Source organism: Schistocerca gregaria, chromosome 3, assembly GCF_023897955.1.
Source record: "Schistocerca gregaria isolate iqSchGreg1 chromosome 3, iqSchGreg1.2, whole genome shotgun sequence".
Lineage (NCBI taxonomy): Eukaryota > Metazoa > Arthropoda > Insecta > Orthoptera > Acrididae > Schistocerca > Schistocerca gregaria.
The window spans coordinates 133,149,952-133,164,840 of NC_064922.1; the positions used below are offsets into that span (position 1 = coordinate 133,149,952).

The following is a 14,889-nucleotide window of genomic DNA, read 5'->3' on the forward strand; positions in this document are numbered from 1 at the left end:
AACGACATTTGGAATAAAGTATCCACTTACACCAATACCTGGCTATTTGCAAGGAAAGTCAATGGAACTGCTTCTACCAAGGTTGTTCCAATTTTTGAGACTTTATGTTTATTGAATCAGAAGACGACAGCCCAGTTTGAGTTCCGTAAGCCTTTCTTGTGCCGTAATTACTCTATGACGAGAGTCAAAGTAATTTTGAAACACTGATACTTAAACTGACATACAGAAAGAATATTCGGAGTGTCACTATATCCAGTATACAGATAGATGACACGACATAAATCCTCTGCAGCTCTTCCTGGCTTGCACTACAATTTTATGGAGTCGTGAATTTTCACTATATTACAACCTCATGGAACTTTCGATGTTATTCATTATCAGCGTTATGTGCAATATCGCTCAAAAGTATTTTGTAATGGTAGAGCTTTCTGAAAACTAATTCTATAGGAGAAAATTTAAACGAAAATATTTAATTACCAAATTTTTATAATGTGCTCTCCATTTCCTTGCATGTATTAACAAATTAATAAATTAAAAAAATTCATAGGCTCAAAATTACTTTGTTTAAACTAATAAGAAAAAGAAAACAATCAAGGATTGATTCCTGATGTTCTTGGTTCAATACCTGGTTTCATAACTCTTTGTTTGTATTACTGCATCACATCTGGATGGCATAGAATCTACAAGTGTGGCTAATCGCGCTTGAGGTATCTTCTTCCATTGCTCACACAATTCTCTGCAGAATGCTTCCATCTTGGTGCAGTTTGGTTGGCAAACACGTCAATCTAGCTCAATCCAAAGATGATCTATGGGGCTTAAGTCTGGACTTCGGCTTTGCCATTCTTAAACGTCCGTTTCGTGCTGATTGATAATTGTTTTCACTTGGCCAAACGTGTGCTCCTGATCGTTGTTATGCTGGAATCGCCAATTACGAGGCATCATACGATCTGTTAACATTTCACCTTACTTGGAGCTATACACTACCCTACGGATTTCGACGAAAGGACGTACACCATTTCTTGATAAACAGTCCTAAACTGTGGTACTTCAGGGTTGGTACTTTTCTGACATTCCTCTTGTTTTTCAGCCGTCGAGTGGCTGTATCCTGCGCGAGCAGAAGAGATTAAACCTGCTTTCATCACTCGATAGAATTTTTGACCGCTCTTCCGTGGTCCATCACGCTTAATTTATAACGAACTGTACCCTGGCCTTCCTATTTCTCGCACTTTTCGAAGGTTTAGGAGAAATTCGCCTGCCATCTAGATCTACAGCTACTAAGCGACGTTTAACTGTCGAAACGTGGACCCTCACCCCGTGTTTAGCCTGTACATCGTCACGTATCGTCCGGGCAGATTTTCTGGGATCAGCCATCGATTGCCCTCGGGTTACCCTATCTTCGTTTTCGGTGGTGTTTCGGGGGCGACCACCTTGTGCATTGTTGTCTATCGTTCCCCTTCTTTTCTGAAGCAAGGACCAACACGCACAAACTGTAGTGACATGTCAAACGCCTTCGCAGCGAAAGAATGAGTTTGGCCTTGACTGAGTGGTGTTACGTCAGCTCGTCTGAAAACGAAAGAATATTCTTTAGTTTAAGGCGAACCTGTAGGTAGATAAAAGTATTTTAACTAGATTTGCTTTATGTAGTTAAGTTTGTTGTAGTCTTCCCATTCCACAAAATACTTATGAACCCTCTGGAAACACTTTTTACGCCTAAAATCCATGGTTACCTGCACTCAGCGATGAATACATATAGCCGCGGAAAGGCCAAACAGTATTTAGTCTCAACAAATGGTTCAATTGGCTGTAAGCACTATGGGACTTAACATCTGAGGTCATCAGTCTCCTAGACTTAGAACTACTTAAACATAACTAACCTATGGACAGCACACACATCCATGCCAAAGGCAGGATTCGAACCTGTGACCGTAGCAGTTGCGTGGTTCCGGACTGAAGCGCCTAGAACCACGCGGCCACAACGGCCTGCTTAGTCTCAACCATCGGTTCGTTACCATTCCGAGTATAGATAAAGACGTCTACCAAGCTCGTAGAAACAACTAAAATCGCTCAAAAGAGGAAAGGTCGCTGGACCTGACGGGATACCAATTCGATTTTACACAGAGTACGCGAAGGAACTTGCCCCCCTTCTTGCAGCGGTGTACCGTAGGTCTCTAGAAGAGCGTAGCGTTCCAAAGGATTGGAAAAGGGCACAGGTCATCCCCGTTTTCAAGAAGGGATGTCGAACAGATGTGCAGAACTATAGACCTATATCTCTAACGTCGATCAGTTGTAGAATTTTGGAACACGTGTTATGTTCGAGTATAATGACTTTTCTGGAGACTAGAAATCTAGTCTGTAGGAATCAGCATGGGTTTCGAAAAAGACGGTCGTGTGAAACCCAGCTCGCGCTATTCGTCCGCGAGACTCAGAGGGCCATAGACACGGGTTCACAGGTAGATGCTGTGTTTCTCGACTTCCGCAAGACGTTCGTTAGAGTTCCCCATAGTCGTTTAATGAACAAAGTAAGAGCATATGGACTCTCAGACCAATTGTGTGATTGGATTGAGGAGTTCCTAGATAACAGAACGCAGCTTGTCATTCTCAATGGAGAGAAGTCTTCCGAAGTAAGAGTGATTTCAGGTGTGCCGCAGGGGAGTTTCATAGGACCGTTGCTATTCACAGTATACGTAAATGACCAGGTGGATGACATCGGAAGTTCACTGAGGCTTTTTGCGGATGATGCTGTGGTGTATCGAGAGGTTGTAACAATAGAAAATTGTACTGAAAAGCTGGAGGATCTGCAGCGAATTGACGCGTGGTGCAGAGAATGGCAATTGAATCTCAATGTAGACTAGTGTAATGTGCTGCGAATACGTAGAAAGGTAGATCCCTTATCATTTAGCTACAAAATAGCAGGTCAGCAACTGGAAGCAGTTAATTCCATAAATTATCTGGGAGTAGGCATTAGGAGTGATTTAAAATGAAATGATCATTTAAAGTTGATCGTCGGTAAAGCAGATGCCAGACTGAGATTTATTGAAAGAATCGTAAGGAAATGCAATCCGAAAACAAAGGAAGTAGGTTACAGTACGCTTGTTCGCCCACTGCTTGAATACTGCTCAGCAGTGTGGGATCCGTACCAGATAGGGTTGATAGAAGAGATAGAGAAGATCCAACGGAGAGCAGCGCGCTTCGTTACAGGATCATTTAGTAATCGCGAAAGCGTTACGGAGATGATAGATAAACTCCAGTGGACGACTCTGCAGGACAGAGGTTCAGTAGCTCGGTACGAGCTTTTGTTAAAGTTTCGAGAACATACCTTCACCGAAGAGTCACGCAGTATATTGCTCCCTCCTACGTATATCTCGCGAAGAGACCATGAGGATAAAATCAGAGAGATTAGAGCCCACACAGAATCATACCGACAATCCTTCTTTCCACTAACAATACGAGACTGGATTAGAAGGGAGAACCGATAGAGGTACGCAGGGTGCCCTCCGTCACACACCGTCAGGTGGCTTGCGGAGTATGCACGTAGATGTAGATGTAGTTCAACTACAAGGTACTGTTGAGCGTTACTGTATATTGTGAAAAATAGCAGTCATGGAACACGTGTGGTGCACACGGATGATTTTTCTCTCTTACTAATGCCTTGCTGCAATCAGTTTCCTAGAAACCCTCCATTTAAGTGACACATTTTTCCTGGTTCCCTGTATGCACGAATATTGCTCATCAGGTGACATGTTGGAAGTCTACTGAACTGTTTTCCAGAAGTCAGGGAGCACGGTATCAATCTGGGTGGCAGTACTCACTTCTTTCTGGGTCTAGTGGACGAACAGATCGGAATGGGTGTCACGTGATCCTTGTTTTGCAATTCTTGTTCTGCATAGGAGATATTCGGTTTCTAGAAATTTCGTAATAAGATAGCGTAAAAAATATTCCTGAATTCTATAACAGACTGACGTCAGCGACTAGATTTATAATTTTGTACGTATGTGCGAGGACCCTTCTTGAAAACGGAAATGACCTTAGCAGTGTTCCAGTCGCTAGGAAGGTCTCGATCCTCGAGAGATCTACAGTACAATGTTTCTAGGAGAGGGTCAACTTCTTTCGTATACTCTGCGTAGAGTCACATTAGTGAACTTGTTCTGCTTAGATTCATTATGTCTGCAATCCATACGACGTTCAGTTCCCATTTTGATACATGTCGATATGCGATTTTTACCTTCTTATATGCTCTTTTTTTGATAATGCTTGAGGAAAGCACAAGAGTGGCTAGCTACGGAGGAAGGTTTCAGTCTGCCTAGGTGGAAAGCGAGCAGGCTGAGTGACCATGTAGTCATTCCGGCTGGACCACTAAAGGTCTGTCACAGAGGCTTGTTGGAAGGAGGCCGGATCCACGGGTGCTGCTTTCCGCAGAAGAATATTGCTCCGATGGCCTACTGTGGGAAAATTCCTTGCCCTACCTCCAAAATCTAGTTGTACTTCATTTCCGCCACCGTGCTTCGACGCGAAAGGCTGGACTAACGAGCGGAACCAGGCCAAGAGTCAACCTTGTGCATACTAAAATGCTTTCAGTGACCCAAGAATGGTAGATTTTCTGGAGAAGGAAGCGAAATTCTCGCTTATCACTGTGTCAGTGCCTGGATATCCAAACCCACAAATTTAATTTTTCGAGAGGTAGAGTGACAGGAAGAGACGACGATTCCGTTTCGTCACCTGTTGAGAAGAGTACTTCTGGACCCGTCTTGACGTCTATGGCACCTCTTCTCGTTTACCAACTAATTCACTTTCCATCGGGTGCTAAATTGTGCGTTGTGGCGTACGTTCGCTGAGTTTTAAGTAAGATCCCCATTTCAAAATTAGTGCTGTCCGATATCTGAGCAGATCACAATTTTCAGGATTTGCAATGCAGCTTGGGCTGCATGATTACCTGTCTTATTTTGCGAGTCTTGCACCTGATTACTTCTGCATTTGCGAGCAGTGCACATTACAAAAATTTGCTGTGATTCCCAAGTAGTCTTCCAGTTATATTTGACGTATCTTCTAATGTGTTAGGGCTACATTGATATACAATTAAGCTTCTAGGAAGCCACAGCTTACCGTTAATTTTCAGAGAAATGTGATATCCTCACGACAGTAACTGCTTAAAAGTAGTGTTCTTTGGTTCATTTCGTTCACAACAAACCGATATTGTTCAGAGAATTCTTGCTTTTCAATTATAAACCGAATTGTCCGACAGCTAATCCTAACTAGACGAGCTCTAAATAACAAACATAGTTAGCTACTTAGATATCTAATTTATTGTCTCAGTGTGACTGTATTTAGGTTGCAATACAGGCGCCCATGCTTCGGAGATTGTGATTAATTAATGTATAGCGAGCACTGCATCTGCTCGTCTAGGATTTCTGTGTTAAAGTCTTAACTGAGCTAGGCAGAGAGCACCAACAACTGCCGAGACCTAGCACGGCTGCAGTAGAAGTACCAAGAAACTCTCCACAGGGTATCATGATTTTCAGATCATCTTCAACACTACCTTGTGAACAGCTCGCTGTACTCACCAGCGGCCGAGTACAGAGTGGGCATCCAGTCCGTGATGTGCATCAGTTGGTGTGATACCCTGGGCTTCAACCTCGGACTCCAGACTGCGGCGACGCTGCGCACGCCGCCTTCCCAGGGTGTGCCCTTCATCTGCAAAAAACACGCAGCACACTGAAAAAAGCAGCAAAGGCAGAGTGTGGACGTATGGAAATTCAACAACAGTCACATTAGGTCCGAGAACAAAAGTCACACGTTGGTCTTCACCGTGCTTAAGAACCAATTCACACGTGCAATGCAACCAGACTTTCAGCCCGGTCTGTCGGCTAATCCGTAGACAGTGATTTATTACCGTCAAGAAGTGTCACAGTGAACAAAACAAGAGTGCTGAAATCTATTGCAGTGAAGTGGACTAGAGCTAGACGTAATGTCTCTTTGTCTACAGGAGACAGTCTGTAACAATTATGGCTCGTGTATCCTCATTGCCTTAGTATCACTCAAGCATTCTAAGCACTGCAGCAGACAGCCAAAACATGGGAAAGTGTTTACTGGCGAGTGCGACCATGAAAAGTACCGTTACTTCTTATTTGGTAAACAGAACGTAAAACAGGAATTTTTGTAAGTATATAGGGTATCTTACATCTCAGTGCAGGAATTAGGAAACAGGCCACAACTAACAAATTATCTCACAGTAAAATTTAACAGCAAAGGAAAGTATTGAATAGCTCCATTGTAGTGTTGCTATGAATGGACCCTCGTGGGACAGATCTGCGCTGGCAGTTAGCAGAGTTCAAGGCTTGCCGGCAGTCGGCACAGATGATTATTGGTAGGCTAGGCAGTTAGAGTTCAGATTTCCCTATAAATCTGAAGGAATGTGTTTCCTGCTGTGATTCTGTGACCGATGCAGACTAGTTACATAATGGGAAAATTTTTATCTGATACTCATTAGTGTATGAAAAGCGTATGAATTACATTAATGGATTGTTTTCACGTGTGGATGTGAATTTGCAAGATCGTTTATCGATCGGAACACACGACTTAATAACGATTATGTTTTTCTTATGCTAACTTCGCGAATAAAATAATAGGCAACCAATTTGAAATCTCGACTGCTAATAGTCTGACTCTAAAGATCGGCGTCCCATATAGCAGCAATGGACTTGAACCAATAGTAATACGTGATGGAAACCAGACTGCTCTCCTTATCTTGCACTGGGGCAACTACCTGGAGTGAATACACCAGGTCGGCGCAAATTAAAAAAAAATTATCGATTTTGTTCTCACACTTAAAATGTCCAAGTACAACTCCTACACGGACTGTAGTCTCAGTACCAATGGGGCTAGTATAGTGTAGACAGTAATTTCATTTATAGGGGGGAGTCATAACCATAGTTAAGAATAAAATGGTGACAGCTTCATATCATCTTACGCCATTCTGCCACTTTTTCCTATAACAAAAGGCAAAAATGGAATCCGGCGATAGAGAGATGGAAGAAATATAAAGGTGTAATCTCCTATGGCGACGAGGTTGTTAGGGTAGAAGGAGAAGCTAGGACTGGGGTGGAAACTAGGCTGTGCCCTACAAGGAAACAATATGGCCATTCGCGTTCAGTGGTTTAGAGAAATCGTGACAAATACGTATCTGAATGATCCGGCGTGGTTTCGAACCGGTGTCTTCCAGAATACGGTTCCAGTGTGTCAGTCATTGCGCTACCTTGCTGGGTCGATACAATATCTCCATTACTCTTGCATGGTCCAGCCCATATTCATAATGTTGTGCAGTACCTCAAGATATAGTACAATATCCTCTAACTCTTTTACTTGTAAAGCCGTACAGTGACCGTAGTTATAAACTTACATTATACGTTCACAATGTATACACAACTGCAGCATGTAACTACTTCACATAGCAACCTAAGATGAAGCAATAGGATTCGAGTTACATTGTGCAAAAAAGAAAATATATAACCAACTGGCTTTTTACTAATAGGCGCAATATGGAAAAAATCATATGTATGGACTGATATGCATCGGTCCATTGTTATCAGGAAGGTCGACTAGAATCAACAACTTAATAAAAAAATCAATTCTATTTGCAAGTCACTTCGGGACTCAAATTTTTAATGTTTTATTAATATTACTTCACCTTGCTACACGGCTTTTAGTGGAATTGTTATACAATTTTGGTTCAGTGTTGCCAGAACAACCAGTAATACAAAAAAAATATCTACAGTCCAATACATAGCCTCCAAAGAAAATTTTACCCAAAAATACAAAACTCAAATACCAACCAATACATCGTAATACCATAAGGTGATGGGATACATCCTAATATCGTGTCGGTTCTCCTTTTGCCCGATGTACTGGGGTTGCAGTTGTTACCTCCGAACCAGTTCCTTATTTGCGCAGCTCAGACTAATTTGTCTATGGCCGCTGTCGCATGATAATCCATGGCTTCACGTATTTTCGTCTCGATGCGCTTCTCCGCGTCATTTTGCCGGTTTTCCATGCTTTCGACCTTCGTGTTCAAACTGATCACCGCCTCTCGTCCTTGCTGTTCTGTGCGTTTACGCCAGCCGCAATGGCAGAGCGGTTCTAGGCGGTACAGTCCGGAACTGCGCGACCGCTACCGTCGCAGGTTGGATTCCTGCCTCGGGCATTGATGTGTGTGAATTCCTTAGACTAGTTAGGTTTCAGTAGTTCTAAGTTTTAGGGGACTGATGACCTCATAAGTTAAGTCCCATACTGCTCAGAGCCATTAGTGCGCTTACTCGTTTTCGCTGCTTCAGCTGCAACACGTCTTGCGAAACGTGCTACTGTCTTGGCGCTCTCTGTCGTCTTCTTAGCATCATGTGTAATATTTAAGCCTTCCATTGCTTTCGTGTTTACTTTACGTTGGTTCAAAAAATGGCTCTGAGCACTATGGGACTTAACACATGAGGTCATCAGTTATTTAGAACTTAGAACTACTTAAACATAACTAACCTAAGGTCATTACAAACATCCATGCCCGAGGAAGGATTCGAACCTGCGACAGTAGCGGTCGCGCGGTTCCAGACTGAAGCGCCTAGAGCCGCTCGGTCACAACACCCAGCTTTACGTTGATTTTCCTAGAGTTTATTTGCCCATGACTCGTGTTCCTCTCGCATCTGATGTATCTGAGCAGTGGTCAATTTTTTCCACCAATTTCGTCTCCATACCCATCAAAAATGCCACCAGATTTTAGTCCTCTTCCTTTTCCTCAGTAGCAAGATCTCCGAACTCATACATTATTTCTGCGATGTTGTATCCACAACATTGCGTTTCGATACCGTCCTGTTTTCTCTGTCCGGGTTTCTAACAAGCACCGCTGCTTCGATATGTTGTGGCACGCTCACATCTTCAATGTGTCACGGACTCAACAAGGCGTTGGAAGTACGCTGCAGAAGTAATGAGCCATGCCACCTCTGAAGCTGTCCATCATTACGATATGTAATCAGCATGGTTTCAGAAAACATCGTTCTTGTGCAACGCAGCTAGCTCTTTATTCGCAAGGAGTAATGGCCGCTATCGACAGGGGATCTCAAGTTGATTCCGTATTTCTAGATTTCCGGAAAGCTTTTGACAACGTTCCTCACAAGCGACTTATAATCAAGCTGCGGGCCTATGGGCTATCGTCTCAGTTCTGCGACTGGATTCGTGATTTCCTGTCAGAAAGGTCGCAGTTCGTAGTAATAGACGGAAAATCATCGAGTGAAACTGAAGTGATATCAGGTGTTCCCCAGGGAAGCGTCCTGGGACGTGTGCTGTTCCTTATATAAATGACCTGGGTGACAATCTGAGTAGTTCTCTTATGTTGTTCGCAGATGATGCTGTAATTTACCGCCTAGTAAGGCCATCCGAAGAACAGTGTCAGTTACAAAGCGATTTAGAAAAGATTTCTGTACGGTGTGGCAGGTGGCAGTTGACGCTAAATAACGAAAAGTGTGAGATGATCCACATGAGTTCCAAAAGAAATCCGTTGGAATTCGATTACTCGATAAACAGTACAATTCTCAAGGCTGTCAATTCAACTAAGTACCTGGGTGTTAAAATTACGAACAACTTCAGTTGGAAGGACCACATAGATAATATTGTCGGGAAGGCGAGCCAAAGGTTGCGTTTCATTGGCAGGATACTTAGAAGATGCAACAAGTCCACTAAAGAGACAGCTTACACTTCACTCGTTCGTCCTCTGTTAGAATATTGGTGCGCGGTGTGGGATCCTTAACAGGTGGGATTGACGGAGGACATCGAAAGGGTGCAAAAAAGGGCAGCTCGTTTTGTATTATCCCGTAATAGGGGAGAGAGTGTGGCAGATTTGATACGCGAGTTGGGATGGAAGTCATTAAAGCAAAGATGTTTTTCGTAGCGGCGAGATCTATTTACGAAATTTCAGTCACCAACTTTCTCTTCCGAATGCGAAAATATTTTGTTGAGCCCAACCTACATAGGTAGAAATGATCATCAAAATAATACAAGAGGAATCAGACCTCGAACAGGAAGGTTTAGGTGTTCGTTTCTCCCGCGCGCTGTTCGGGAGTGGAATGGTAAAGAGATAGTATGATTGTGGTTCGATGAACCCTCTGCCAAGCACTTAAATGTAAATTGCAGAGTAATCATACAGATGTAGATGTAGAAGTTCTGCCAGTCCAGGATTTTGTGCACGGACCGCGCTCTCGAAATGTTCGACGCGATCCGCGTCGGGCGATCGGGGTGGCCAAATCATTGGCTCGAATTGTTGAGAAATTTCTTCAAACCAACAGCTAACAACTGAGGCCGAGTGTTATGGAGCATTGTCATCCTTAAAATTTCCGTCGTTGTTTGGGAACATGAAGGTAATGAATGTTTGCAAACAGTCTATAAGTAGTTCAGACGGACAAGCGAACCCACTTTATTCTATGTATACGGAGCCAACACCTTTATGGTATCACCAACAGCTCGCACAGTGCCTTGTTGGCAACTTGTTAGGTACATGGCTTCGTGGGGTTTGTGCAACACTCGAACTCTACCATTAGCTCTCACTAACTGAAATCTTGTCCCATCCAACCAGGCAACCATTTTCTAGTCGGCTTGTCTCCAACCGAAATGGTCACAAGCCCAGGAGAGGCGCTGCAGACGATGTGGTGCTGTTAGCAAAGGCATTCGCGTCAGTCGCCTGTTGCCATAGCCCGCTAATGCCAAATTTCGCCGCATTTTGCTAAAGAATACGTTCGTCGCACGTCTCGAACTGACTTCAGCGGTTTTTTCAATGTTGCTTGTTTATTAGCACTGACAACCTTACCGAAACACCACTGCTCTCGGGTGTTAAGTGAAGGCCACTACATTGTCCGCGGCAGAGGTAATGTCTGAAATTTGGTATTCTCGGCACATTCCTGACGCTGTGGATCTTGGAATATTTAATACCCTTTTTTTTTTTTTTTTTTTTTGTCATCAGTCTACTGACTGGTTTGATGCGGCCCGCCACGATTTCCTTTCCTGTGCTCGCCTCTTCATCCCCAGAGTAGCACTTGCAACCTACGTCCTCAATTATTTGCTTGACGTATTCCTACCTCTGTCTTCCTCTACAGTTTTTGCCCTCTGTAGCTCCCTCTAGTACCATGGAAGTCATTCCCTCATGTCTTAGCAGATGTCCTATTATCTTGTCCCTTCTCCTTATCAGTGTTTTCCACATATTCCTTTCCTCTCCGATTCTGCGTAGAACCTCCTCATTCCTTACCTTATCAGTCCACCTAATTTTCAACATTCGTCTAAAGCACCACAACTCAAATGCTTCGATTCTCTTCTGTTCCGGTTTTCCCACAGTCCATGTTTCACTACCACACAATGCTGTACTCCAGACGTACATCCTCAGAAATTTCTTCCTGAAATTAAGGCCGTTATTTGATATTAGTAGACTTCTCTTGGCCAGAAATGCCTTTTTTGCCATAGCGAGTCTGCTTTTGATTTCCTCCTTGCTCCGTCCGTCATTGGTTATTTTACTGCCTAGGTAGCAGAATTCCTTAACTTCATTGACTTCGTGACCATCAATCCTGATGTTAAGTTTCTCGCTGTTCTCATTTCTACTATTTCTCATTACCTTCGTCTTTCTCCGATTTACTCTCAAACCATACTGTGTACTCATTAGACCGTTCATTCCGTTCAGCAGATCATTTAATTCTTCTTCACTTTAACTCTTGATAGCAATGTCATCAGCGAATCGTATCATTGGTATCCTTTCACCTTGTATTTTAATTCCACTCCTGAACCTTTTTTTTCCATCATTGCCTCCTCGATGTACAGATTGAAGAGTAGGGGCGAAAGGCTACAGCCTTGTCTTACTCCCTTCTTAATACGAGCACTTCATTCTTTATCGTCCACTCTTATTATTCCCTCTTGGTTGTTGTACATATTGTATATGACCCGTCTCTCCCTATAGCTTACCTCTATTTTTTTCAGAATCTTGAACAGCTTGCACCATTTTATATTGTCGAACGCTTTTTGCCGGTCGACAAATCCTATGAACGTGTCTTGATTTTTCTTTAGCCTTGCTTCCATTATTAGCCGTAACGTCAGAATTGCCTCTCTCGTGCCTTTACTTTTCCTAAAGCTAAACTGATCGTCACCTAGCGCAATTCTCAATTTTCTTTTCCTTTCTTCTGTATATTATTCATGTAAGCAGCTTCGATGCATGGGCTGTTAGGCTGATAGTGCGATAATTCTCGCTCTTGTCAGCTCTTGCCGTCTTGGGAATTGTGTGGATGATGCTTTTCCGAAAGTCAGATGGTATGTCGCCAGACTCATATATTCTACACACCAACGTGAATAGTCGTTTTGTTGCCACTTCCCCTAATGATTTTAGAAATTCTCATGGAATGTTATCTATCCCTTTTGCCTTATTTGACCGTAAGTCCTCCAAAGTTCTATTAAATTCCGATTCTAATACTATATCCCCTATCTCTTCTAAATCGACTTCTGTTTCTTCTTCTATCACAGCAGACAAATCTTCACCCTCATAGGGGCTTTCAATGTATTCTTTCCACCTATCTGCTCTCTCCTCTGCATTTAACAGTGGAATTCCCGTTGCACTCTTAATGTTACCACCGTTGCTTTTAATGTCACCAAAGGTTGTTTTGATTTTACTGTGTGCTGAGTCTGTCCTTCCGACAATCATATCTTTTCCGATGTCTTCACATTTTTCCTGCAGCCATTTCGTCTTAGCTTCCCTGCACTTCCTATTTATTTCATTCCTCAGTGACTTGTATTTCTGTATTCCTGATTTTCCCGGAACATGTTTGTACTTCCCCCTTTCATCAATCAACTGAAGTATTTGTTGTGTTACCCATGGTTTCTTCGCAGCTACCTTCTTTGTACCTATGTTTTCCTTCCCAACTTCTGTGATGGCCCTTTTTAGAGACGTCCATTCCTCTTCAACTGTGTTGCCTACTGCGCTATTCCTTATTGCTGTATCTATAGCGTTAGAGAACTTCAAACGTATCTCGTCATTCCTTAGAACTTCTGTATCCCACTTCTTTGCGTATTGATTCTTCCTGAATAATGTCTTGAACTTCAGCCTACTCTTCATCACTACTATATTGTGATCTGAGTCTATATCTGCTCCTGGGTACGCCTTACAATCCAGTATCTGATTTCGGAATCTCTGTCTGACCATGATGTAATCTAATTGAAATCTTCCCGTATCTCCCGTCCTTTTCCAAGTATACCTCCTCCTCTTGTGATTCTTGAACAGGGTATTCGCTATTACTAGCTGAAACTTGTTACAGAACTCAATTAGTCTTTCTCCTCTTTCATTCCTTGTCCCAAGCCCATATTCTCCTGTAACCTTTTCTTCTACTCCTTCCCCTACAACTGCATTCCAATCGCCCATGAATATTAGATTTTCGTCCCCCTTTACACGCTGCATTACCCTTTCAATATCCTCATACACTTTCTCTATCTGTTCATCTTCAGCTTGGGACGTCGGCATGTATACCTGAACTATCGTTGTCGGTGTTGGTCTGCTGTCGATTCTGATTAGAACAACCCGGTCACTGAACTGTTCACAGTAACACACCCTCTGCCCTACCTTTCTATTCATAATGAATACTACACCTGTTATACCATTTTCTGCTGCTGTTGATATTACCCGATACTCATTTGACCAGAAATCCTTGTCTTCCTTTCACTTCACTTCACTGACCACTACTATAACTAGATTGAGCCTTAGCATTTCCCTTTTCAGATTTTCTAGTTTCCCTACCACGTTCAAGCTTCTGACATTCCACTCCTCGACTCGTAGAACATTATCCTTTCGTTGATTATTCAATCTTTTTCTCAATTCCCTAATCATTTACAAAGTGGAAAGTCACATGCCGCTAACTCCAACTCCAACTACCAATGCGCGTTCAAAGTCTGTTAATTCCAGTCAGAAGCCTTTTCACATGAATCACCTGAGTACAAAAGACAACTCCGTCAAAGAATTGCGCTTTTATACCTCGTGCACTATATATCACTTCCACCTGAATGCATGTATATCGGTATCCCATGACTTCAGTCACCTTAGTGTATAAAATTAACAAAAGAAACCCTAACCAAACGAAAAGCCACATACGTACCAGAAGAATACATGGGAAAACTGTAAAACATGATGAACGATTTATTAAAAAATGCACCCATAAAACTAGCATTCAGAACTATTGACAACCTTACACGAGATGATGATGATGTTTGGTTTCTGGGGCGCTCGGCTGCGCTGTCATCAGCGAATGTACAAACGGTTCAAATGGCTCTGAGCACTATGGGATTTAACGTCTGAGGTTATCAGTCCCCTAGACATAGAAGTACATAAACCTAACTAACCTAAGGACATCACACACATCCGTGCCCGAGGCAGGATTCGAACGTGCGACCGTAGCAGCCACGTGGTTCCGGACTGAAGCGCCTAGAACAGCTTGCCCACAGCGGCGTGCTGCGCCCGCACAAGGTCCCAGTTCTTACACAGTTCAATTTCTTCACAATCCAATGTAGTCTCTGTCACGAATGATGATGATGATGACGATGAAATGATGAGGAAAACACAAACACCCAATCCTGGAGCAGAGAAAATCCCCACTCCGGCCGGGAATCGAACCCGGGACCTCGTGATCCAGATCCAGCAACGCTAGCCAACCTTAACACGAGAAATTCCACTCTGGAAGAACAAAAAATACCAGAATACGTTAATTACTACACCTTTTCTCAAATGGCCGTGAAGCTGAATGTGGTTGTGGACCGCGGCAATTTTTGCGACGTCAGACTGTGTAAACGTTATCGAGCTTGAATAGCAGTATGACATTCAGCTGATTTTGTGAATATGCT

General features: G+C 43.0%; 1 protein-coding gene across 1 annotated transcript in view; it reads right to left on the bottom strand.

The window, feature by feature from the left end:
* Window positions 1-14,889, bottom strand: part of LOC126355283 (arylsulfatase B-like) — a 335,302-nt gene that overhangs the window by 102,558 nt on the left and 217,855 nt on the right. The window contains exon 7 of the mRNA XM_050005571.1: window positions 5,559-5,688. Coding sequence (XP_049861528.1) covers window positions 5,559-5,688 — 130 coding nt within the window. The remainder of the gene's footprint in view (window positions 1-5,558; window positions 5,689-14,889) is intronic.